The following is a 23,890-nucleotide window of genomic DNA, read 5'->3' on the forward strand; positions in this document are numbered from 1 at the left end:
CAGTTAATTCTTCATGGTCAGAAAGTTGCTCAATATTAATTATCATTCATTATGCTGTTAAGAAGTTGATCACACATGAATAAACTAATCCTAACATTTGTATCTATCTTTAATATGGAACCAGTGGATAAACAGCACAAGTTTGTACCATTGAAGTGATTATAAAGGCAGATCCGGCAGTTCGGTGAGATCTGCAACAATCCTCACTGTGAAGCAGCCGGGGGTTCCTGACAGTAACTTATGGATTTCTGCCTTTAACTGCAGAGATGCAGATACCAGAAGTGGCTGCTGGATGTTTGCTGTAGTGGTGGTAACTTCGGATTGTTTTGTTGTCTTTATATCAAAATACAGGCCAGTGTATTGGCATTCATAGCTAAGCAGTTTCAGTGCTTCAGATGAATTATAAATTTTAACTGAAAGTATAGCTACTTCGGGGGAGATACTTGCAGAAATTATTAAAATAGGACAGATTTCCACAAATACCCAAGGATGAACCCAATGCCTTTTTGTGGATCATTCTTTTAAATAAGCAGTAAATATCTTCATACAAAACAGGTTTCCTTTTTTCTAAAGCAGATCACAAGGACCACCACTTACATTGTCATGCTGTTTATCTAAAATATTCTCCTCCTTGGACTTTGTCATAATGTCAACATCTCGTTCATAATGCTTCACTTCATTTAGAGTCCTGGGAATGTAGGCCTTTTTGAACACCTACACAGAGAGTAACAAACATATATAAAACCAATTTAATCACTTGTTCAAAGGTATAGGAACTAACTAGGGTAATGCATTATCAAACTAATAATCTGTTTATTACTGTCCAAGTTCATACTTCTCTCTCTCCCAATCCACCAAGTTTAAAATTGCTAGGAAGAACATTTAATGGATAATAAAAATGAAAATTCAATATAACAATCTTTTTTAAAAATGCAATTTATTTTGATTTACATGCAATACTTTTTTCTCATTGTTTAACTTTAAACAATACAAGTACAATAATAGCATGGATGGAAAATAGCACCTGAAATAATAGCAAGCATGGAAAATGAAACCTGGCACACTAAATTACATGGGTAGCAGAGTTTTGGTTGAGGTGAACTCAGTGAGGAAGGGTGGAAAGAGAATGAGTCATGGCAGGAGAGCATTGCAGTACTGGAAACTAGAGGCAGGAAAGGCTTACCTCTAGAGTGGAGAAGAGGTGCATGATTTTACACTGGTGGGGATAGCAACTCAACTAGTAAATAGTCTGATTTAGCCCAAGAGTGTAACCTGGGAGGAGGATTAAGTTAACAGCACTGTTACAGTGTTTGGCAAGGCCAGAAGACAAGGCTTTTGTCTTTCTAATGATTAGCTGGTGAAAACTGTGGTATATCCTTATGCTGGACCAGCAATGTGATGCTTTCTCTCCATGGGACAGCATATAGGAGGGATTGATTGTGCAGTGGAGTAATATTATTTATCCAGGAACTCTCCTCTTTCATAAAGTTGGGCCTACTGGATCAGGATGCAGCTGCTCTACAGCTGACTATAATTGAGCTGGCCCCTCACAACGGTTGCGTGAATTTACTCTAAAATACAAATGAGCACTACAGCATCATATAGCATTTGAGTATAATGACAATTGTGATTAACACAAGCTAACATACACCCTTACTTTTATGTAATCAGCTCATCCAGACAGTAACACTGAACAGTGCGCTAATACGTATAACATAAATGTGCAGAACAAGGTAGATAATGTGCCCAAGGCAAAACTGCACCTGAAATACATTCAGAGGCCTGTGAAAGGTGAACATATAGACAATCAATATCTCACAGAAGATACACACCTCTTCATCTACTTTGTCCTGATTGGATCGTTCCTCCTCTGTTCTATTTGCAGCTAATTCCATTGCCTAATAACATAAGTAACACATTAGTGATGTTAGACACACAACAAACAAGGAATTTCTTTTATTGCTCATTCATTTATTCAGTATTCCAAAAATAGAATGATTTTGCAGCACTTTGTTTGGTAAGGCTATTCACAACTGAGAAGATTTTGCACCAAAAATCTCAATACTCATAATCAATCATATTTCTTTGGAAGGATTCACAAGTGATAACAAATGACCCAAGGGGCCACAAAGCTCTAAAGTGCATTAACCAGAAAGGAGGATAACAACAGACTTTAGGAAAACAGACAACCTGGTGAAATGCTCTAGAATATGTTATATGAAATTTAATGCTGTGAAGAATGAAGCATTTTTAATGGCAATAACAACAGCTTAAACTAAATCATACCATTTTAAAGAGGACGCATGAACATAGAGACCTTAGGATTCTTGTAATGATTAAATTGACACTGCCAATAAAATGCATTGGTTTTATAACTTGGGGCATGGAGTACAAAGCCAAATTTGCTATCCTGAAATTCTTTATAAATCACAGATTAAACACATTGGTTATCAATAGTGGTTTAGGTATGGCACGTCACAAAAGAGCATCAAGAATTATTAAGAGCCAGAGGAGATTTACTAGAATGACACAAGGGACAAGAAATTTCAGATAGTTACAAAGATATACTGGTGGGCAAAGTTAACCCATAATGGGGCTGTTCAAAATGATTAGAAGTTTTGATAAAGTAGATAAGGGGAATCTATTTCAATCGACAGTACAGTCAGTAAGCAGAACAGACATGTAAAATAATGAAAAATGTTTTGTCTTAATCATTCAGAATTGGAAATACAAAAAATTAGATCACATTGCACTTTGCATTGGAAATACAAAAAATTGAATCACAGCAGGTCAGGTAGCATCTGCAGAAAGGGAAACAGAGTTAACATTTCAGATCAAAAACCTTTCACCAGAACTGGGAAAGTGAGAAAACAAGTTAGTTTTAACCTCAGGAAGGCATGGAAGAATGGATAAAACAAAGGGAATATTTCTGTTATAGTGAAGTCAGAGTTTCCAAGGTGATTTCAATGTTTACAGAGCCATCTGGTTGATAGATTAATGAGAGCAGCTAGAGAAAGAGAAAACAAACAAAAGTTCATATAAAACCATGAAAAGCAGGTCTGAGTTGTTGCTGAAAAACAAAACCAAAAGGAAATGCCAAGTAGATCAGGCAGAGTGTGTGGATAACTGATTTAATAATACGGATGGATATCATTTACGGCAGAACTGGTCAATTCTGATACAAATAGAGAAATTGTTGAATTTGATCAAGTCCAGACACTACAATGCCCAGATGGAAGATGATGTGGTGTTCCTCAAGTTTACATTGAGCCTCATTCAAACAACACAGGAGGTCATAGACAGAAAGGGCAGGGTGGGATGGAAAATTAAAGTGACAGACAGCAGTCTGAATGCGGGTGCTTTGTTAAGCACCACCCACTTGAATTTGAGGAATTCATTTGCCACAATAGCAACTATGCTATTTAATGCATTTTAAAAATCTAATTATGTATATGATTTCAAAAGCATTCCAAATCCTTTCAGACCAAAAATCTACTGGAATATTTCCCTATTTCTTAGTTTATAGAAGGAGGGCATTTTGGCCATTGATACAGGGCACAACTTGATTTTTGATCTTTTTCTTACATCCATAACTTTGAGAAAAGGTGGAAATATTCAAACTCAGATTCTCCTTGTTTGCCATTTATATATTTTAGAAAAGTGAATGCACCATATGTATCTAAAATGGAGATCTATCTTCAGCTGTATTAAGCTCCGGATAAAAACATCCAGTTGCAAGCTTGTTGGAAATTAAGACTTAAATTTTAAATTAAGCTATTAAAAGACACAGAAGAATATTTAATGGATAAAAGAATGTAGCACGAGTTAGGATCTAGTGTAATCTTCCAGTACAGTAAACTGGGGATTATTGCAACCTGGTTCAAGTTTTTCAACCAACTGGCACAACCTAACCACTACAACACTATAACCACTTTGTTCACTTTGCACTAAAATTGACTTTTTTTTGTTCTAATTGTGTTCTTTCTTATTAAAAAAAATTGTTTAATTTGTTAAATTTATTTTTTTCTAGTGACTGCTGCTTATATGATGCCATGTGCCTGTGATGCTGCTGCAAGTAAGTTTTTCATTGCACCTGTGCACACATGTACTTGTGCATATGACATTAAACTCAATTTTGACTTTGATATTAAGCCACAATTTTAAGAGTCAAACATTCAGTTTTGTATGAATGGATTTTTTTCTAAAGTTATAATGGAACAGAAAAATGCACAGTGATTCAGAAAGTAGTATTGCCTGGAGTACAGGGGTTTCCTTGCAGTACAGTTTAATACTGCAAGTTGCTACAGCTCCACCATAAGTGTGCAGCTGTGATTACAGCATGACAAACATGCTTGCAATTTGTATTGTAATATTTATAATAATTTAATATGAGAAAAGAAAATCAAAACAATGCACAAGCAATCATTATTTACTAATTCTGTGGCATATGATGAAACCCTCCTGGTCAAGTAATATATTTATTCCTCACAGTGAATGAAATAACTCATCAAAACTACCTGCAGGTTAGAACAAGCATATAAATTAACCTTATAACAGAGAAATGGGATATAAACTATCTTTATTGCAAGGTCACCACTGATTAAAACCGAACATAACATAATTTAAACTCAATATGCCTTTCTGCATCTTGCTGCTTGAAGAAAAATAGAATTTTGTTTTAATGTACTGTAAAGTCTTACCTTTTGAAGGTAAGCATCAAGGTTATCTTCTGCAATTGAAGGATCTGTGACAAATTCAAAAAGCTCTCGCACAGTCATCACAGCAACGTCGTGTTTACGGAAAAATTCTACCACAAAAAATAAAGAATCCCTTAATGATCTGAACAGTAATAATGGGAATCATGCCAAAATTCTATAAACTTTGTTCAATTGGAAAATCAAGAATGTAAATTCTCAACAAATCTACAAACTTAGAAGATCTGTATAAAATCTCATTAGTATCATTCCTTGCAAACCTGACAAGCAATGCCCACTTTGGGTCAAGTGAAAAAACTCATCCATAACAGTAATAATGCATCAAAACTATTTGATAAGAAATTACCAAGTAGTCAAAATTTGAAGCGAAGGATCCACTGAATACATATGAAATAAATAAATGTTACACGTTTTCTTAATTATCCAAAATTTAAACTGAAATGAGACACAAAATGTATGCCTAATTATAGCCTAGAAAAAACAATAAAATAGTAATAATGAAGCAATTAGAGCAGCTATGCATTCTATAAGGCCATCCTAATTATAAGTGAATAAAAATATCTATTTGATTGTTATTTTAAGCCAAAGCTGTTCAATTATTTTGAGCAAATCTCATTCCACCCTCACGTCATTTCCAAAATAATCTTGTGATAAGATTTCCCATAAGAAACCATTGAGAGCTATGAGATTAGGAATGTACAACAGGTAATATTTTTTTAATTTTATGGATACTATTAAATAGCAGATCAATAATTTAAACCTCCAACATGGTATCAGGTATCAACTTCGTCCATGTTCCCAATATATGAAGGCAGTCGCTCCCTACAATGAAAACTCTAGCAGATTAACTTAGCACCTTTATGTATATTCAATGCCTAACATTAAATATGACAGATTTATTACATAACTGATTATAGCCTCCAACAAATCAAAGGAAAAAAATCAGAACAATAAAAAAATTATAGTTTTGACCCACCATTAATATTGAGACAGTCTTTTCGGAGAAATTCCAAAGCACATGGATGATCGTGTTCTACTGATTGGGATACATCAATTATATAAATTCCCCCATTGTGGTACCTGCATTACAATAAAACAAAATATGCACACATACCTAACTGCTCATTTGTGAATTCTATTAAGAAAAAAATGAAGCTTGGACAATATCAAAATAATTAAACTTTATAAACATGTTTTCAAATGAAAACTAAAGTGCAGAAGTAATTCTAAAATTAATTTCACCATTCTTTCAGCAATAATGGAAAAATGTGTTCTTTAATATACAGCTCTATATATAACACTGTACAAACAACAAAATATATATTAATAATTACACTTACTAATTGCATGATTAATAATGTGAAGTATATAGCCTGTCAGATTTAAAGAATTGTGTGCAAATCCAGTTTCCTTATTAAGAGGATACAAAGGTACTAGTGAAAGTGAACATAAGGAGAATACCAGAAATGAATTACTATAACTTCATGGAAAACTGAATAGGCCGTATCATTCAGTAAAGATAAGGCTGAGGTCTTTAAGATTCCACAGGATAAACAGATGTTCCTTTACTTGTTGGGTGGGTTGGTATCAAAATCCAGGGGTCATAATTAAGATAGAAACAAACAAATCCTATTTTCAGAAGAAATTTTATCATCCAGAAAATGTTGCATGATGCATGAAATGAAAGCTAAGTAAAAAAAAAGCAAAGGATGTGCAGGAGAAGTTAGATTAAGATGGGAGGAACTAAGGAAAATTGCTACAGTCTTTAAGGAAATGCTAAAGGGACAATAAGAGGAATAGAATTGGGCAGAGTCAACATGGATTAATAATAAAAAAAAGCATATTTAACAAATCTGTTGGAAAATTTTGAGTTTGTAACTAGCAGAATAGATAAACATGAATCAGTTGATGTAATGAATTTGGTCTTTCAAAAGGTTCTTAAGAAGGTGCCAGACAAGAGATAAGTAAACAAAGGAAGACAATATGCTGGCATGGAATGAGACTTGGTTAACAGGCAGAAAACAGTAGGAATAAATGGCTCAGTTTTGGGTTGATAGACTGTGATCACTCAGGTGCCCAGACTGTTTACAATCTTTATCAATGATTTGGATAAGACGATTGTGTAATCCATCCAGGTTTCCTCACAATACAAGGCTGAGTGTGAGTGTAGACTGTGAGGAGGATACACAGAAACTTCAGTGGATAGGAACAGGTTAAGATCATGGGCACGCGAGATACAATGGAGAAAAATGTGAGTTCTCTTTCTTAGTGGAGAAAATGGACAGTTTTGTTTTTAAATGATGAGGGACTGAAAAGTGTTGGTGTTCAAAGAGATCTAGGTACCCTTTGTACATGAATCACTAAGAGAACTTGCAGGTTCAATAAGCAATTAGGAAAGCAAAGGGTGTGTTGTCTTTATTGCAAGAGGATTTTAGTACAAATGTAGAGACACCTGGCTCCAATTTCATAATCTTGGTGATACCACATCTGGAATACTGAGTAAAGGTCTGATCTCTCTACCCAAAGAAGAATATACTTGAGGGCTTCACCAGATTGGTTCCAGGGAAATGGGTTTGTCATACAAGGGCAGCTTAACCAGACTAGGCCTATGCTTCCTTGAGTTCAAGAGAGTGAATTCATTCAAATGTAAGAAGTTCTTAAAGGACTCGACAAGTCTGATGAGTGAAGTTTCCTCTGACTAGGGTATCGAGAACCAAGGTCACAATCTCACAATAATCTTCCATTCAGGACAGGTAAGAAAAATGTCTTCACCCAGAGGGGAGTAATTCTGTGGAATTCTCCACCTGCGATTGAGAGTTTTAAATTTTAAGGGAATAAGGGGAAATAGAACAAGTGCAGAAGTGGTGCTGAGATAAGTGATCAGTCCTGACCTTAATGAATGGCGGAGGAAGCTCACAGGGCCAAATGGCCTATTCCTGTTTCTATTTCTTAATGTTATCTTTGTGTGTAGAACATCAACACCAGCAGAGCAGTTGTGTCAAATACCATGTCATTGTAATGTAAAATTTATGTGATCTTCTTGATCCTAGTCTAGTTTATACACTGTTGGACACAGAACTACATATCATGAACAACCTAAGGCAGGAATTAAATTTACAAAGTTGTAGTTCATTGTGAATTTCCACACCCTCAACCATACCTATGCCCACCATTCCCCCGCTTCACAAGGTGAACTGCTTCCAGGCTTTCCATTTCTTCTATTCTTGTGGGCAATACACACCTTAATACTGATGACCACATGCAATCACTAGAATCCAATCTAGCTCCTCTTCTTTAAGATCCTTTTTAAAATCCCAATTAAACATTTTAGTCAAACATCCTAATATAGCAGCATCCATTTGCCAAGTCAACTTTTGAGAGGTGCCTGGCTATGTTTTCCCATACTGAAGACATCACTTAAGCACAAAGAAATTGTTTCAGTTATTGTTCAGAAATCTTTTGAAACATACAATGTAAAAATTTATAGTTAAGGTGTAATATTTACAACATTACAAACTGGTGTTGGTCATTTCAAGATAAAATATAAATTTCTGTAATGTTGTTCACTTAAGTATTTTTTAAAAGTAAAATACAGTCCAAAGCACTCAGCTTGGGCATTGTGGTTCTGGTTGCGAAGAACAGATAAAAAGTATAATGATTAATAGATGCATTGTAAATTCTAAATACAGATGCGATTCAACATGACAGAAAACTTCAGGAAAGGAACTTACAACAGGTTAAATTCACTGAGATCAGCATGAACCAGTCGGGCGTCCTTGTACATTCTTCGCATATATTGAATAATAATAAGATAAAGCTCCCTGGCCTTGGATTCAGACAAATGAGCATTCTTCAACAGTGGTGCTGGCCTAGAAGAAAAAATGGATAAATAAGTACAGTTTGCCAATTCCTTTACGTTGAAGCAGATACAACAGTTCTTTACAATAAAAATGGTGCTGCAAGAATAGGGACTTGTAACAATTTATTATTAAGCAAAAGAAATTTTGAAATCTTAAAGCAAGGCTCTGAAGCAAATAAAACCATTTGCACATTGGCAGCTTTGTTACTGATTTAACTTTATAAAAACACTTATCTGTACCAGTGTTTTTCTGAAATCACAGTTTCTAACATCTTTAATGAAAGAATAAAACAAAACTTTAATAATTTTCATTATGAGCAGTAAGAGTAATATATGAAATATCAAGTAACAACTGAGAACATTGAATACAGCAAACCAAACTACATCCCAGTGCTAGTACTGAAGTTCTGCACTCCAGAACAAACTGTGCCTCTCGCAAAACTGTTCCAGTACAATTGTGGAGAAGTGTCCATGTACATCCTCTTCACAAAACATGGGGCAAATCCACTCTGGCAAATTGTTTTCTAATCATTCTCCCTTCACTCACTGGCAAAGTTATGGAGGCCATCATCAACAGTGCTATCAGATGGCACTCACTCACCAATAACCTACTCACTGATCTCTGGTTTGGGTTTTGCCAGGACCACTCAGCTCCAGTCTTGCTCCGAGGACAAGCAAGCTGAATTCCAGAAGCAAGGCGAGAGTGACTGCCCTTGACATTAAGATAGCATTTGACCAAGAGTAGCATCAAGGTGCCTTAGCAAAAGCAAAAGCCAGAGGCATTAATGGCCAAACATTCAAGTGAGTGGAGCCACATCTTGAACAAAGGAAGACCACTGTGCTTGTTGGAGGACAGTTATCCCATCCCCCAAGAAATCAATAGAGAAATTTCTCAGGGCAATGTTCTAAGCCCAACCAATTTCATCAATGTCCTTCCATCCATGTAAGAAATGGGAATGCTCACTGAAATTCAATTACATTTGGAATTCCTCAGCAACTGTAGCAGCTGTACGCAGCAAACCCTAGACACATTATTCAGGCAAAGGCTGATACGTAGCAAGTAAAATTTGCATCATAAAAGTTCTTGGTGACAACCATAATCAATAAGAGAGGATCTAACTACCCACCTAACATTGAATGGCACTATCATCACCAAATCTCTCTCCATCAACATAATGCAGGCACTGTCAATGAGAAACCCAAATGGACAAGCTACAAACACCATGGCTACAAAAGCAGATCATAGGATGGGCTTCCTGTGGCGATTGACTCATCTCCTAACATCGAGGCTTTTCCATCATCCACAAAGCACAAGCCTGGAACATGATGAAATACACTGCATGTCTGGACAAATACAGCAGTCGCAACCTCAACCAAGGAGGACAAGGGCAACAGGCCCATGGGAAATGGACAATTTACCACATTGTCAGGTAAATGGCAGTGTCATAATGGCATTGAAACTGCATGGTTAGAAGCGCAGCTCATTCTTGAGCACAGGTCTTCGGTCCTCCAGCTGGGATATTGTCTGGTCCTGCAACATTTATGTCCTATCTTTAGCACTCTTGACATAGAAAAACCATCACAACAACCCAGTTTATATACTGAATGTAACAAGGTTCTCTTTTAAACATTTCATCCTTTTACAATAATAAGTTTGAATTACACAAAAGAGGAAAAAACTCACATATCATCTTTACCAACAAAACCCATAACAAGCACATGACTCCTCAGCATGATTGGCTCTGGGCAAGGTATTTCTGCTGTCTGCAACCTACATCAAAAAATGAACAGCATTAGACTTTTACTGTTGTTAAATACAATTCTTACAATTCTAATGTGCTGGATACAAACATCCAGCATACTTACATGGAATACTTTCTGCTGCTTTAAAACAACTAGATTTAATGTCTGTTAATTAACAGTTTTTGTCTCCATTAATAAAGTAGGTTTCTTACATAATCATCTTCAAGTGTTAGCATCCCACAGCTTATTTACTAAGCAATAGAATATTTATTGGTTCAATTATGTGCATCATAACAAATTTGATATCAATCTTTTTGATGCCCTACAGAATATTGATTTTGTGTCAAATAATTAGTTTTTTCTCAAGGTTTTGATTTACACTGATTTCTTAGGGAAAATCACAGAACAATCATGGAACAATTGTTATTGAGATGTGGTCCAAGATTTCTGTGCCCTGAAGCATGTGACTTGATCTGAAACAATTCTTCGACCTGAAACATTAACTCTCTTTCTCTTCTCACAGTTGTGTCCTGACCTGTTGAGTATTTCCAGCGTCTCCTGTTTTTATTTTAGGTTTCCAGCATCTGCAGTTGTTTTGTTTTGATTTGATTTTCAACTGGAACAATTAGTTGGCCTAATTGAACCCAGTATCTAAACAAGCGGTCAAATTATTAAATTTGAACACCTTTTATGACTTCTTTCAAATGTACTGTGATTGATAATTATTTTTGAAGGTTACTTAAATTTGTTTGGTTCTAGACTCTTTCCAAATCAAGGGCTTTGTGTCTATAAAGTACCAATCAAGCCACTAAGCTTCTGTAATTTAGGTGAGAGTAAAAGAACTTTTACATAATTACTTGGATCACAATTTAGCTTTCTGATGTCACCACAGATCAGAAAAGGGGATGTGATAAAATCAATGGACAAAAAAAAATTTTCAGTTACATCATCAGCAAGCTACATGTTCACATCCACATCTGGAAAGTATTAAACAAGTCATTTAAAAAAAAACACGATTTAAAAGAAGTTAAAGAACCCAAAATTTAATGTATGGTTGCAAGCACGAACACTTTAAGGTACTTTAGAAGGAGAAATGAATCTTGAAGGTCTAAGTCTCATATCTGGAAATTAAAGCAAGTTGGGATAAACTATCTGCAGGAGTAACAGGTCAGAACAATTCTATGAATACCACTGAGACTTCTGGACACCACTTAGAAACCTAGGGAGGCTACAAGAGTGAAGTTTATCCCCTAATCAGATTTATCCCACTGCTATCCATGGAAATGTGCTGTCCACAATGGCAGTCTTGATATAGATGTTAAAATACAAAAACTAGAAAAGCACAGTGCATTATTAAACAGTGAATAGTGAAGAAGTTGTGTGCAAGTTATTGTGTTACCCACACAACAATAGTGACTGCACTTCAAAAGTAATTGATCGAAGCAGTGGACTTAGTTTGTTCTCATTTTGTACAGGATATGAAAATATAGATCATTAATCATACAGATACTTAAGTAACACCATCCATATGGCCTGGGGGAAATCAGACATTGTTATGAACACAATGTTGTGTTTTTGTTTAAACAATATACAGTTTACTGGCTTAAGCCCCGAAGAGATGCTCACACTAAAGAAATGAGATTTATTCAAAGGCGGCCACAGGAATAATTCATTTGGACAATTATCTTTAAATACATTTTACTTAGTAACCACAAATTTTGAGAGATGTAGTGGTGTGTAAGGTTACATTTTCTAATCAAGTAGATAAACAGCAATATTTTGAAATTAAACATTTCCTTTACTACTGTCTCACCAAAGTTCCAAACCATTTGAGACCAGGCTTGGGAGACTACCGTTCAAATGTCAGTCTGCTCACAGACAAAACAAAATTGATGGTGAAGGAAATGTACAAAGTTCCCTTGAGCTCCACAATGTTGCAAATTAAGCAACTATGGTTCAGGCACCAAATAAAAATAGCAAGACCACCTTAAAAGTTCCAACAAACTGTTTGCAGTACCTGATCAAATTTCTCATCTCCTTCTCTGCCCATGTCCTCACCATTTTTCTTGGATTTCCCTTGCAGTATCCATGGCGAAATCTAAAAAAGAATTTGCCCCTTTCAACAAAATGTGCTTTAATTGCAATAAACCTTCATTACAAAAAAAGGATTTACTTGTATAAAAGGTCATAAATATTTCCTTTCTATACTTAAATTCCTTTTTAAAAATTTCCTTTAAATAATTATAGCACTATTGTAGATGTTAAATCATGAAAACTAGTATTAAAGAGCACTATTCCAGAACAGAAAGCAACAAATAATACATACATACTGCCTATAATATCAGTATCTTACAATACTGATTATGCTTTGCATACACAGATTACTGTAGGTACATTCAAGAAATACCTCATGTTTTACTTCTTGGATGGCATGGAAGATGTCCTGGCAAAGAAAGGTTATTTGCCTCAATCGTGTGTTAAGCAAAAATAACAATTACTATATTAATGTCAATGTACAAGCATTATTCAAAAATTTAATTATTTGGAATGATTCCCAAATGTAGTTTCACTGATAATTTGCTTTAATTCCTGCATTTCCTCTGCCTTAATTCATATGCCACACTAAGTAGTTCAATGAAGGTTGACTCCTCCATTTTAGAAGTTCTTTGTATATATTTAACCATGTGTATAGTATGCATGTTACAGAGAAGGCTACAATAGTTACAGTATGTAAAACAGTAAAAATCTTGATCTGAGTGAGGTACAGGATGTGTCTTTTATATTGCTTATAAATGAAATATAGGAGGGCAAATTTAAAAAGTTCTAATACACAAAGAATATTTCAGTAGATCATACCTGAATTCACCGCTAACATATTTATCACGATCTTTAAATATTAGGATTGAAGTTTTGTAGATCTTTATTGCTCTGCTTTCTCCACTGTTTGTAGTTGCATGATAAACATTTGCCTATTGGTAAAAAGGATCAAAATTTGACAAGTGAAGGAGGCTTGAAGCAAAAACAAATGAGTTAAATGTGTTAAACATGTCTCAGAATCCCAATTTCCACTCCTCCCCCACCAAATGAACGCAGCAAGACAATGGTTCCTACTTTTTAGCTAGATACTAACACTTGAGAGCATAAAGTAGTACCTTGTTGGATGAATTTGAAAAGTTTTAAGAACCATGTGCAGTTGGTTAACAAAATTAATCACGTCAAACTAAACTTGAAATATCATTTCCCTTTCTACAAATGCTGACCATCTTGCTAAGCATCTCCAGAAATTGCTTGAGTTTTTTTTAAATCTTCACTATATGTCTCTGTTAACTGATAACTACATTAACACATGTCATACATTTCTGAAAATACCACGATATACTCATGGGACCTACCAAGCACATTATAATTAAAATCATCTCATTCAAGTCACTGATCTATATTTATCATTCTGAAGTGAATCTCAACATGCTTAAATGAGAATTACCTCCTTGCCCGTGCTGATACATCCATGGATTTGAGAGATCACTCCTCTGCTCAGCATTTTAAACAGAATCATTCGAGTTCTTGGATCCAAAACCTAGAGATTGACACAACTATGAAAACAAGTTTCATAAAAATCTGTAAAAACTGATCATGGTGTTTTGGCAATGTTCTAAGCAAACCTGGACCTTGATTTTAATAGGGCAGAAAGAAATACCCTTATTTATCATAATTTTCGACTGAATCCCATCACCCTCCTCAAAGAATTTACATCCTTGCCTAAGAGAACACCACCATGGATTGGCAAGATCATTCTTCGGTTCAGTATTTTAAATAGAATACATCTGTTTTGTTTTGCCCTCATGGATTGCCACTTTAACTGATTTCAGCAGACCATATTCACTCTACAATATGTATTACGAGGAGAGAGAGTATGTACGTAGTCTGCAATGGAGGTAAACCTGGGAGCTGAAAATAAATGATTCAAAAGGCAAAGTGCACCAGCATGATAGTGTACTAACACCCAAAAGTTTTTTCTTGGGTTGGACAACTCCAAAATGGCTTCCTTCTCAGTCTTGACTGGACTAAGATCTCATCAATAGATTTAAATAAATCATCATGTCCATCATCCAATGGCTTCAGAAACTCAAAACAGTGGGTCTCTGCAAAACTGTAGTTATAGCAATTAAAGTATCACGGGGAGGAGAATGTAATTGTACTTTAGAGATACTTTGGTACAGAAAATAATTTCTTAACTTTCTACTTATTCCATTCCAAAAAGAAAAATAAGAGTAAGCTAATTATAAAACTTTATTAAGATTTAATTATAAAGATCTGTTCATTTCATTGCTTTTCCTTTTGGAGAATAGACTTGTCAAAATAAATACAAAGATTGAATGTAGCAGATTAAGAATGAAAGATAAAGTAGATAATTTTTCTTACCAATATTAGACATACAATTACATTAACATTTCCAAATAGGAGCTCTCACACAGACTATAGATTATATATGATATTTAAAAAGGCAGTGCAAAAATTATAAATACAAATGTTATGTTTGATGTGTGTTTACATTTTCTTTAAATTATTGAAATTATTGAAGCCAAGCAATATTCTGATTAAAAGCACCAATGCAATGCACAATATTTCTTTAGCATATCAAACACTTTATTTGTATTGATTAGTATAAATATTACCTGTTCTACTGTAGCTCGGTCAGATTTATCTTTAACTCGATACCTGAAAAACAAATGGCTGATAAAGAAGGCTAAAGCAGCTTAAATATTTCCAGTTACAGGATCCTACAGTACACTTGGAGTATAATCTAACTATGGTTAACGTATTATTTTAAATATATAAACAGATTACAATAAATACATTACTACAAAACTTAATTCCTAAGTATAGTTGCTTGGTTTCTGAGAGAAAGTAGTTGAATGGCAGTCATTATATGAACTTCTCTAGTGACCTTAATGGATAAACACTGTAATGGACAAACATTAACTGTGTTTTTCTCTCTCTGCAGAGGTTGGCTCTAGATTTCTGCATCTGCAATATTTTGTTCCAGTAAATGTATATAAAAATCAAACAGCATGGAAGTCACAAAATTATAGATGAAATGCCATTTTTACAAAAAGGTTAACTATTTACAATTCACTGGCTACCTCACCCTTGCTCTATTTTGCTGGCAATTTGTTCTTTACTAATAGCATACATCATCCAGAGGTTTTCATTGCTCTGCAAGATATTAGGTTTTATCCTACCTCAATAAAAGCAGAAATTATAGACATTACCTACAGACTGCAAGAAGTGGTGGAATTAAGCCTGATACATCACAAGGACCAAAACATTCAAGAGAAAGTAGAGAAAGGCCATCCATTGTCTTCTTGGGGGACAAAAGGCAATAGGAGTGGCCATGTCAGAATGGCATGAAAACTAAACTGATATGGACCATTCTTGTTTTTCCACTACATTTTCCTGTAACAACTTCTCTTTCAAAGCTTACTTTTGCAGTCAGTTCCGTGACTTTTACAGTCAAGTTCAACCACGTCTTCACCACAACTGTATATTTGTACTTCCAACAGAGGTCAACGACAGCAAACAGGAGAAGGAAACCCACCTAAGCCACGAGGTCAATTGTAACACCCCAACTGTTTCTCCAGATATCATCAAAACAACATACATTGCACCACAAACCTGCCAAAATGGCTGTATTAATCCTTGTATAAACTAGTTCAGACAACAGGGAAATTCAGTTTCCTTTAGGTATAAAATACTAGGAATCTATGTACTGTTAAATAATGATCACATTAATTATGTAGAAACTGCTTAGATTTTACCAATATGGATTTTACTTACATGTCTGTATGTTTCTGCCTTGACTTTTCAGTTACTTTGTTTATCACAGAGTCAGCAAAATTTAGTTTATCTATCAAAAAAAAGGAAAAGTCACAAGCTATTCTTTAACTGAACTATTCTGTGCCCATCACTAAAAAAAACTATTATTTTGATGATAGTACATTATAGCTTTTAGAGAGTTAATCTCATCCAACAATGTGCATCATTCCCAGGCTGAAAAAGCCTAAGGTCAAATAGCCATGAAGTATCTGGTTCCTTAACTGTTGACATAAATACTTTGCATTTGACCACCATGCACAATGTGGTGGCTCAATTTAATTCATCAGAGTTCTTTCCAGTCTCCCTACAAAAGTGTGCATCTTGGTTTTACTTAGTATTCTGATTAGATATTCAGTTTTTTTTTAGAAACTGAATCACAGTAGTAACTGACCAATTTATAACATGGAGTGCTGGCAAAATTTTTAATGCATAATGAATCAACTATGTCAAAAACTAAATTCAAAGTGATATTCACCTTTCTGAACTTGAAGCCAAAACAGAAATCTTATTTCAAATGTTCAGTAATGTTAAACCAAACAATAAAAGAAGCAAATCAAACAGCTTAATGCTTTCAATGCTTATAGGATTTGCAGACCTACAATGTTGCCAGGGCTAAAGTATTAAAGATAATCAGAGAGATTGTTCCCAATCTTTTGGCGAGCTTTAACTGAGATATTTTAAATTAAGGGGTCTATACAAGGTGAGCAGAAAGATATACTCACCTTAGCAAAAAGATCAATATTTATGAGGGACTGGCTGCAAGGGATAGATTTAAGTCAATTTATAGAGAGATCAGAGAGGAGTTGAGAAAAAAAACATTTCCAGCGTGTGGGGGGAGTCTGGAGCTCATTATCTAATTTAGCACTGAACCTGGAACTTGCTTAAGTGGATGTTGCTTATTCTAAATGTTAATTTGGAAACTGGAGAAATCCAACTTTCTTTGGGTGTCAAGAAGATGAAAGGAATCTATATATTTTAACATTAAAACATGTACTGCTTACATATATAAAAGTGTTCAGGTACTTTAAACAAAAATACCTGAATAAGCAATTGAAGAGCCATAATCTGTAGGACCAAAAACCAAGAATTTAGGGGTGGGATTAACCCAAAGTCTATCTTTGCACTGCAAAGAAACAATGAGCCAAATGGCATCCATCAGTGCTTAAATTTCTCTGATTCTAAACAATATTTAAAACTTACCGAGATTAATCTTATGTTCAAATTTTCTCAGTGCCTTGTCTGGAGGAGTGGACATCCTCGCCGAATTATCGGAAGTTTGTCTATTTGCCTGAATGACAAACAGTGCAACAGAAGCTATGATTCATATTTTTTGTCACCAACTTACAATTTATCCAAAGATATACAAACTATCAGTAATAAATGTCCGTATTAATATTTGGACCACAACTGCATATCATTAAAGATGTCTACAAAAATGTTAATAATATTATTGCAGAAATTTTATAGAAAAATTTAAAAAGTGAAATGTCTAGAAGAACAGCCAAAGTCAATACATATTGACTTCTTTATAATAGCTAGAAAATGCAATGTTTATTAACAATATGGTCAACTTGATCCCAAAGATTTTTTGAAAGATGATCACAAAAATTCTAATTTATGAGCCCTACATTTGTGATGTAACCATAAGCACTATAACACTATACAAGTATAACATTATACCACTATTACAGCAAAATCGATTTATATTGCAAGTTATTTTCAATATTGCAGAAGTGAAACCATTCACAAAAATGAATTTATTCAGATTTTTAAAAATCTGACTGATGTCTGTTCACTGTTTTAAATATATTCATCAATTTATCTTGTTTCTCTCTATGAACAGCCTAATACACAACTTTACCAAAGAGAGGGAGAGAGCAAGCGAGAGAGCTTTTTAAAGATTTGTATCACCTGCTGACTGTTATTCCTGGAAGCAGTATAACGCTTGGTGAGGTCTCCCTCACAATCATCCCAGTCCCAGTCTTCACCTTCATCACTCTCAATAGGAAATTCCTCTTCATCTGGATTATTCAGCTGCAGAATCTCAATCTTCTTCTCTGCCCTTCCAACCTCCTTTTGTGTTTTCTCAGAACAGCCACCATCACTAAAACAAACAAATTGCATTTAGTGTATTTAAAAGAGTAAGACATTCCCAGTATGCAGCAGAGTATTATCAGATTAAATTTGTCACCGTGCCACGAGGAGACAGTAGGACATTTGATTATCACAGCAGTTAAGTTTTCAGGAACTTCTTATAAAAAGAAAGGTGGCATGACCACAATCTATTGTTAAAGAAGTGGCAACAAGGGACTTAGAAAATAATAAAAAGACTGGGAAGAGTCAACATGGAAATATGAAAAGGCTTGACGAGATAAATGCTGAGTTGATGTTTCCCCTGGCAGAAGTCGAAGTCTCAAAACAAGGAATCTGCCATTCAGGACAAAAAGTCTACTATTGTGAATTTAAACAAAATATTTACTATTTTTATTTAGTAAAAAAGAAAACTCCAAGTGCTACCTACTGGAAGAAGCAGTCACTCATTTTATCCGAAATGATTTTGTATACATAGTTAGCCATAGAATCATGCAGCCCAGAAACTGCACCGTCAGCCCACCATGTCCATACTGGCCATCTGGAACATATTACTAATCCCTATTACTAGCACTCGGTCAATATCATTCTATGCCATGGTGTTTCAAGCATTCACCTCAATACTTCTGAAATGTTGTGACAGTACCTGCCTCCACCTGCTGAAGCAATGCTTTCCAAATTTCAACTACTCTCCGGATGAAAAAAATTCTTCCTCATGTCCTCTCTAAATGTCCAACCCATTACCTCAAACCTATGCCTTCCGGTTATAGACACCTCTGAAAGGGTGGGAGATTGACACAGCTAGTTGAGCTGCTGCCTACTAGCTCCAGCATCCCCAGCTCAATCCTGACCTCCAGTGCTGTCTGTGTGGAGTTTGAATGTTCTTCCTGTAATTGTGTGGGTTTCCTACAGGTACTTTGGTTTCCTTCCACATCCCAAAAATATGCAAGTTGGTAAGATATCTGGTCAGGGTAGGTTACTGTATTATTGTTATGTTTGCTGAATGGTCGTTGCGCACTTGACGGGTCTTTTACCATAGTATATATCTCTATGACCTCTGCTAAGGCACATTTCTATCTACCCTCAGTCTGACCCCCTTAGCCTTCTCCACTCCAAGGAAAACAAATCCAGCCTACTTAGTCTCTCCTCCTAGCTGTAATACTCCCTTCCAGGAAAAAAACTGGTCAATTCTCCTCTGCATCTTCTCTGATGCAGTAACATCCTTCTTATAGTGGGGCAACCACTGCACACAATACCCCAGCTACTATTTTATATAGTTGTAGCATAACCTCCCTGCTCGTACATTCTATGTCTTATCCCGAATGTGTTCTCAGCCATCTTATCTACCACTTTCAGGGATCCTTGGACTCGTGCATCAAGGTCACTCTGTTCCTCAGTCCTTCCTAGGCCCTACCAATCATGGTTTATATCCTAATCTTACAAGTCCTAAAATGTAGCATTTCGCATTTTTTCAGGATTAATTCTATCTGCCATTTCTACACCCATCTTATCAACTGGTCTATATCATTTTCTAGCTGACTACCCTCATTATCCAGAATAGCACCAATCTTTGTGCCATATGTGAACTCACTAATCATACCTCCTACATTCAACATCCAGATTGTTAAAGTATATAACAAGCAGTAAGGGTCCCTGCACAGATCCCTACAGTACACCACTGCTTTACAAAAACAACCCTCATTCATCAACCTCTGCTGCCAATCACCAAGCCAATTCCAGATCCAATTTGTCAAATTGTTCTGCATCTCATGGGATTTTGAACCTGTTTGCCAGTTGGCTCCTATGGGCCAGACTCTTTCCTTGATTATCCTCTTGCCCCTAATATACATTAAAAAATTCTTCAAGGTTTTCCTTAATCTTGCCCACCTGTGCCATTTCATGCACCCTCTTTGCCCCAATTACTTTTTTAATACCCTACTAGACATTCAATATCCTTTAGGGCCTCATCATTTTCAATTCACTAAGCCTGCATTGAGCTACTTTTCTTGTTTATTCAACCTTCAATGTCCCTTGATATCCATGGTTCCTTAGATTTGTTGAGCTTACCCTTCAATATTACAGAAACATATTGGCCCTGAGCTCTATTTTATATTTGAATGCCTCCCACTCTACACTTGTACATTCACCTACAAGTAGCTGCTCCCAGCCAACTTTTCCCAGGTCCCGTCCTCACACACCCAGCTAAATTTACAAAAGATCTGATCCAGCATCATCCCTGTTCCAGGACCATTTTCATGTTAGCTTAAAAAGCTCTCCAGAATGTACTTTAAAGGTTCAGCCCCTACAAGCCTAAATCAATCCCAGTTCCTATCAGAGAAGATAAAATCCCCTAATGTTCTAATATTTCTCTGTGATTTGCCTGCATATTTGCTCCCCAATCTCCTGCTGACTGTTTGGATGTCGGTAGTACATGCTCAGCAAAGTGATCACCTCTTTTTTGTTTTATAAGCTTCTTCCATATAATCTCACTTGAAGAGCCTTCAAGGACATCCTCCTTCCTTACTGCAGTAATGGATTTCTTTAGTACTTACATTCCCTTGCCCTCTGATTCTGCCTGAAGAATTCAAACCCTGAAATGCTGAACTACTAGTCCTACCCATCTTTCAACCACATCTCCAATAATAGCAACATAATCAAATTCCTTTATTTTAATTGCCACCCACAGTTCCTCAGCCTTACTTATCAGATTTCTTACATTTAAGTAGATGCAATCCAGGCTTCCATTCCTCCCATGTGCCTGGACATTTAGTTTTCCTTCCATATGTGTCTGTTCCCCATCCCTTACTGTACTTCTGTTCCTTAATGACAACCCATTAGTTAAAAATGGAGCACTGAACAGTCTTCTGGATTAGTTCTAAACCCATTAGTTAAAATGCTGTTTTATAATTCAGAGAAACCAATACAATTTCTGCCTCAATCCTTATTCTATCCTGGATTAACTAGCCTTGGAAATATGTTGAATGAGAGGATTAGAGAGGATAATGCAAGTGCAGTAAATACAGGGTGACATCTGGGTGACATTTTCCATGCCTGTTAAACATCTGATGCTCACTTCTTGAACAACCAACTCAAAAAGCTATTGGTGGACAGTAAAGACACCTATGTTAGACTATTGTTTATTGACTACAGCTCCGCCTTCAATACAATAATCCCAAGCAAGCTTGTCACCAAACTCCAAGACCTAGGACTCAACACATCCCTCTGTAACTGGATCCTTGACTTCCTAACAAACCAACCACAATCAGTGAGGATAGGCAGCAATACCTCTGGCACGATTATTCTCAACACTGGTGCCCCACAAGGCTGCGTCCTCAGCCCCCTACTCTACTCCCTATACACTCATGACTGTGTGGCCAGATTCTGCTCTAACTCCATCTACAAGTTTGCAGACGATACCACCGTTGTAGGCCGTATCTCAAACAGCGATGAGTCAGAGTACAGGAAGGAGATAGAGGGCTTAGTGGAATGGTGTCATGACAACAACCTTTCCCTCAATGTCAACAAAAGAGTTGGTCATTGACTTCAGGAAAGGGGGTGGTGTACATGCACCTGTCTACATCAATGGTGCTGAGGTCGAGAGGGTTGACAGCTTCAAGTTCCTGGGCGTGAACATCACCAACAGCCTGTCCTGGTCAAATCACGGTCAAGAAAGCTCACAAGCGCCTCTACTTCCTCAGGAGGCTAAAGAAATTTGGTTTGTCCCCTTTGACTCTCACCAACTTTTACCGATGCACCATAGAAAGCATCCTATCTGGATGTATCACGGCTTGGTATGGCATCTGCTCTGCCCAGGACTGCAAGAAACTGCAGAGAGTTGTGGACACAGCCCAGCGCATCAGGGACATCAGCCTCCCCTCCTTGGACTCTGTCTTTACCTCTCGTTGTCTTGGTGAAGCAGCCAGCATAATCAAATTCTCTCTTCTCTCCTCTTCCATCGGGTAGAAAATACAGGAGCCTGAAGACACGTGCCACCAGACTTAAGAACAGCTTCTACCCCACTGTAATAAGACTATTGAACGGTTCCTTTATACGAATGAGATGGACTATGACTGCACTTTCTCTATAGCTATGACACTTTACTCTGTACTGTTACTGTTTTTACCTGTACTACATCAATGCACTTTGTACTAACTCAATGTAACTGCACTGTGTAATGAATTGACCTGTATGATCGGTTTGTAAGACAAGCTTTTCACTGTACCGTACAAGTGACAATAATAAACCAATACCAATTAACATGTCAACCCAGTAAAAAAATCAATTGTTCTCAATAAGGTCAGCACCCAGCAGAGTAAGGGTCAATAAGGAACTGTTAGACTTCAGCAAAAAAAATCTCAAGAGTCAAGTTACCGAATGTAGGACTGGGGTCATCTTAGGCAGAATGAAAGAACTGTGCCCACATGGGATAGTGTCAGCCCGAACTCCGAAGAGCCACACGGGACAAGGGGGGGGGGGGGTCGGAGAGGGAGTAGGGGGGGGGGTCGGAGAGAGAGTGGGGTGGGGGGGGTCGGAGAGAGAGTGGGGTGGGGGGGTCGGAGAGAGAGTGGGGTGGGGGGGGTCGGAGAGAGAGTGGGGTGGGGGGGGTCGGAGAGAGAGTGGGGTGGGGGGGGTCGGAGAGAGAGTGGGGTGGGGGGGGTCGGAGAGAGAGTGGGGTGGGGGGGTCGGAGAGAGAGTGGGGTGGGGAGGGTCGGAGAGGGAGTGGGGTGGGGGGGTCGGAGAGGGAGTGGGGTGGGGGGGGTCGGAGAGGGAGTGGGGTGGGTCGGAGAGGGAGTGGGGTGGGGGGGGTCGGAGAGGGAGTGGGGTGGGGGGGGGTCGGAGAGGGAGTGGGGTGGGTCGGAGAGGGAGTGGGGTGGGGGGGTCGGAGAGGGAGTGGAGAGGAAGGAAGGGCCTTTTACTTCTCCGAGCGGCTGCCGGCGCCAAACCCGAGAGGCCATTTACCTCTCACCGGACTCAGCGTCGTCAAACTGTCCAGGAACGGGCGCGTCTCCCCAGCAACCGAGCGCACTCATCCCCACGGCCGTCACCACGCCGTGCTCGGCCCACGGCGGCCCTGCCGCTCCAAAGAGGAAGTGACACACAGCGCCGACCAAACGCGTTTTCGAAACGGAACATTTGACCTCCACGACTGAATTAGAAATAAACTGCAAGAAAATAAACTTTTGTTCCCCACCTGGGACAGCAAATGGCTGATCATGAAAAGAAATAAGAGGCGCTAAGGAAGAAGCATTTATTGTAGGTTTTTGAAAAGATAATATTTCAATTTAGGGTAAAATAAATAAAGAAAATGAATCAAAAATGACTTGTCCCAGGAACATGCTCTGTTGAATCTCCTATCTTTCCGCACAGGTCCACAAATTCAACTCACTTTTAATTTCAAACCACACAAAAACCTCAAATCAGTCATGTGTCAACGCGGTCTAAAAAGCCCGAACTTCACGATATAATTGCCTGGTTATCACAATAGTTGCACTTATCAAGAGCCTGGGAAACAGTTGTTTTTTCCTGACAGATGGGTAGGTTCAGAGTGGATGACGTTAATGGAATCAGTTTAAAGGTTTATTTTAAGTTTGTCGTTTGGGTTAGT

The 23,890-nt window shown here is 37.2% G+C and overlaps 1 protein-coding gene and 1 long non-coding RNA gene across 6 annotated transcripts in view; one reads left to right on the forward strand and one right to left on the reverse strand.

Annotated features, from left to right (window-relative positions):
• Positions 1–8,553, forward strand: part of LOC127574615 (uncharacterized) — a 53,421-nt gene extending 44,868 nt beyond the window's left edge. For all 5 annotated transcript variants that reach the window (XR_007956934.1, XR_007956932.1, XR_007956936.1 and 2 more), the window contains 2 exons: positions 4,031–4,075; positions 8,405–8,553. This is a non-coding gene — a long non-coding RNA (uncharacterized LOC127574615). The remainder of the gene's footprint in view (positions 1–4,030; positions 4,076–8,404) is intronic.
• The window catches only part of riok1 (RIO kinase 1 (yeast)), a 31,163-nt gene extending 7,774 nt beyond the window's left edge, over positions 1–23,389 (reverse strand). Inside the window, exons 1-14 of the mRNA XM_052023762.1 lie at positions 23,245–23,389; positions 18,106–18,298; positions 17,395–17,482; positions 16,156–16,225; positions 14,994–15,036; positions 13,802–13,894; positions 13,174–13,286; positions 12,335–12,415; positions 10,259–10,345; positions 8,447–8,584; positions 5,692–5,795; positions 4,701–4,807; positions 1,833–1,898; positions 598–714 (exon numbers count right to left, since the gene is read on the reverse strand). Coding sequence (XP_051879722.1) covers positions 598–714; positions 1,833–1,898; positions 4,701–4,807; positions 5,692–5,795; positions 8,447–8,584; positions 10,259–10,345; positions 12,335–12,415; positions 13,174–13,286; positions 13,802–13,894; positions 14,994–15,036; positions 16,156–16,225; positions 17,395–17,482; positions 18,106–18,298; positions 23,245–23,315 — 1,371 coding nt within the window. The 5' untranslated portion in view covers positions 23,316–23,389. The remainder of the gene's footprint in view (positions 1–597; positions 715–1,832; positions 1,899–4,700; positions 4,808–5,691; positions 5,796–8,446; positions 8,585–10,258; positions 10,346–12,334; positions 12,416–13,173; positions 13,287–13,801; positions 13,895–14,993; positions 15,037–16,155; positions 16,226–17,394; positions 17,483–18,105; positions 18,299–23,244) is intronic.
• Between the last annotated feature and the right edge of the window lie 501 nt (positions 23,390–23,890).

Source organism: Pristis pectinata, chromosome 9, assembly GCF_009764475.1.
Source record: "Pristis pectinata isolate sPriPec2 chromosome 9, sPriPec2.1.pri, whole genome shotgun sequence".
Lineage (NCBI taxonomy): Eukaryota > Metazoa > Chordata > Chondrichthyes > Rhinopristiformes > Pristidae > Pristis > Pristis pectinata.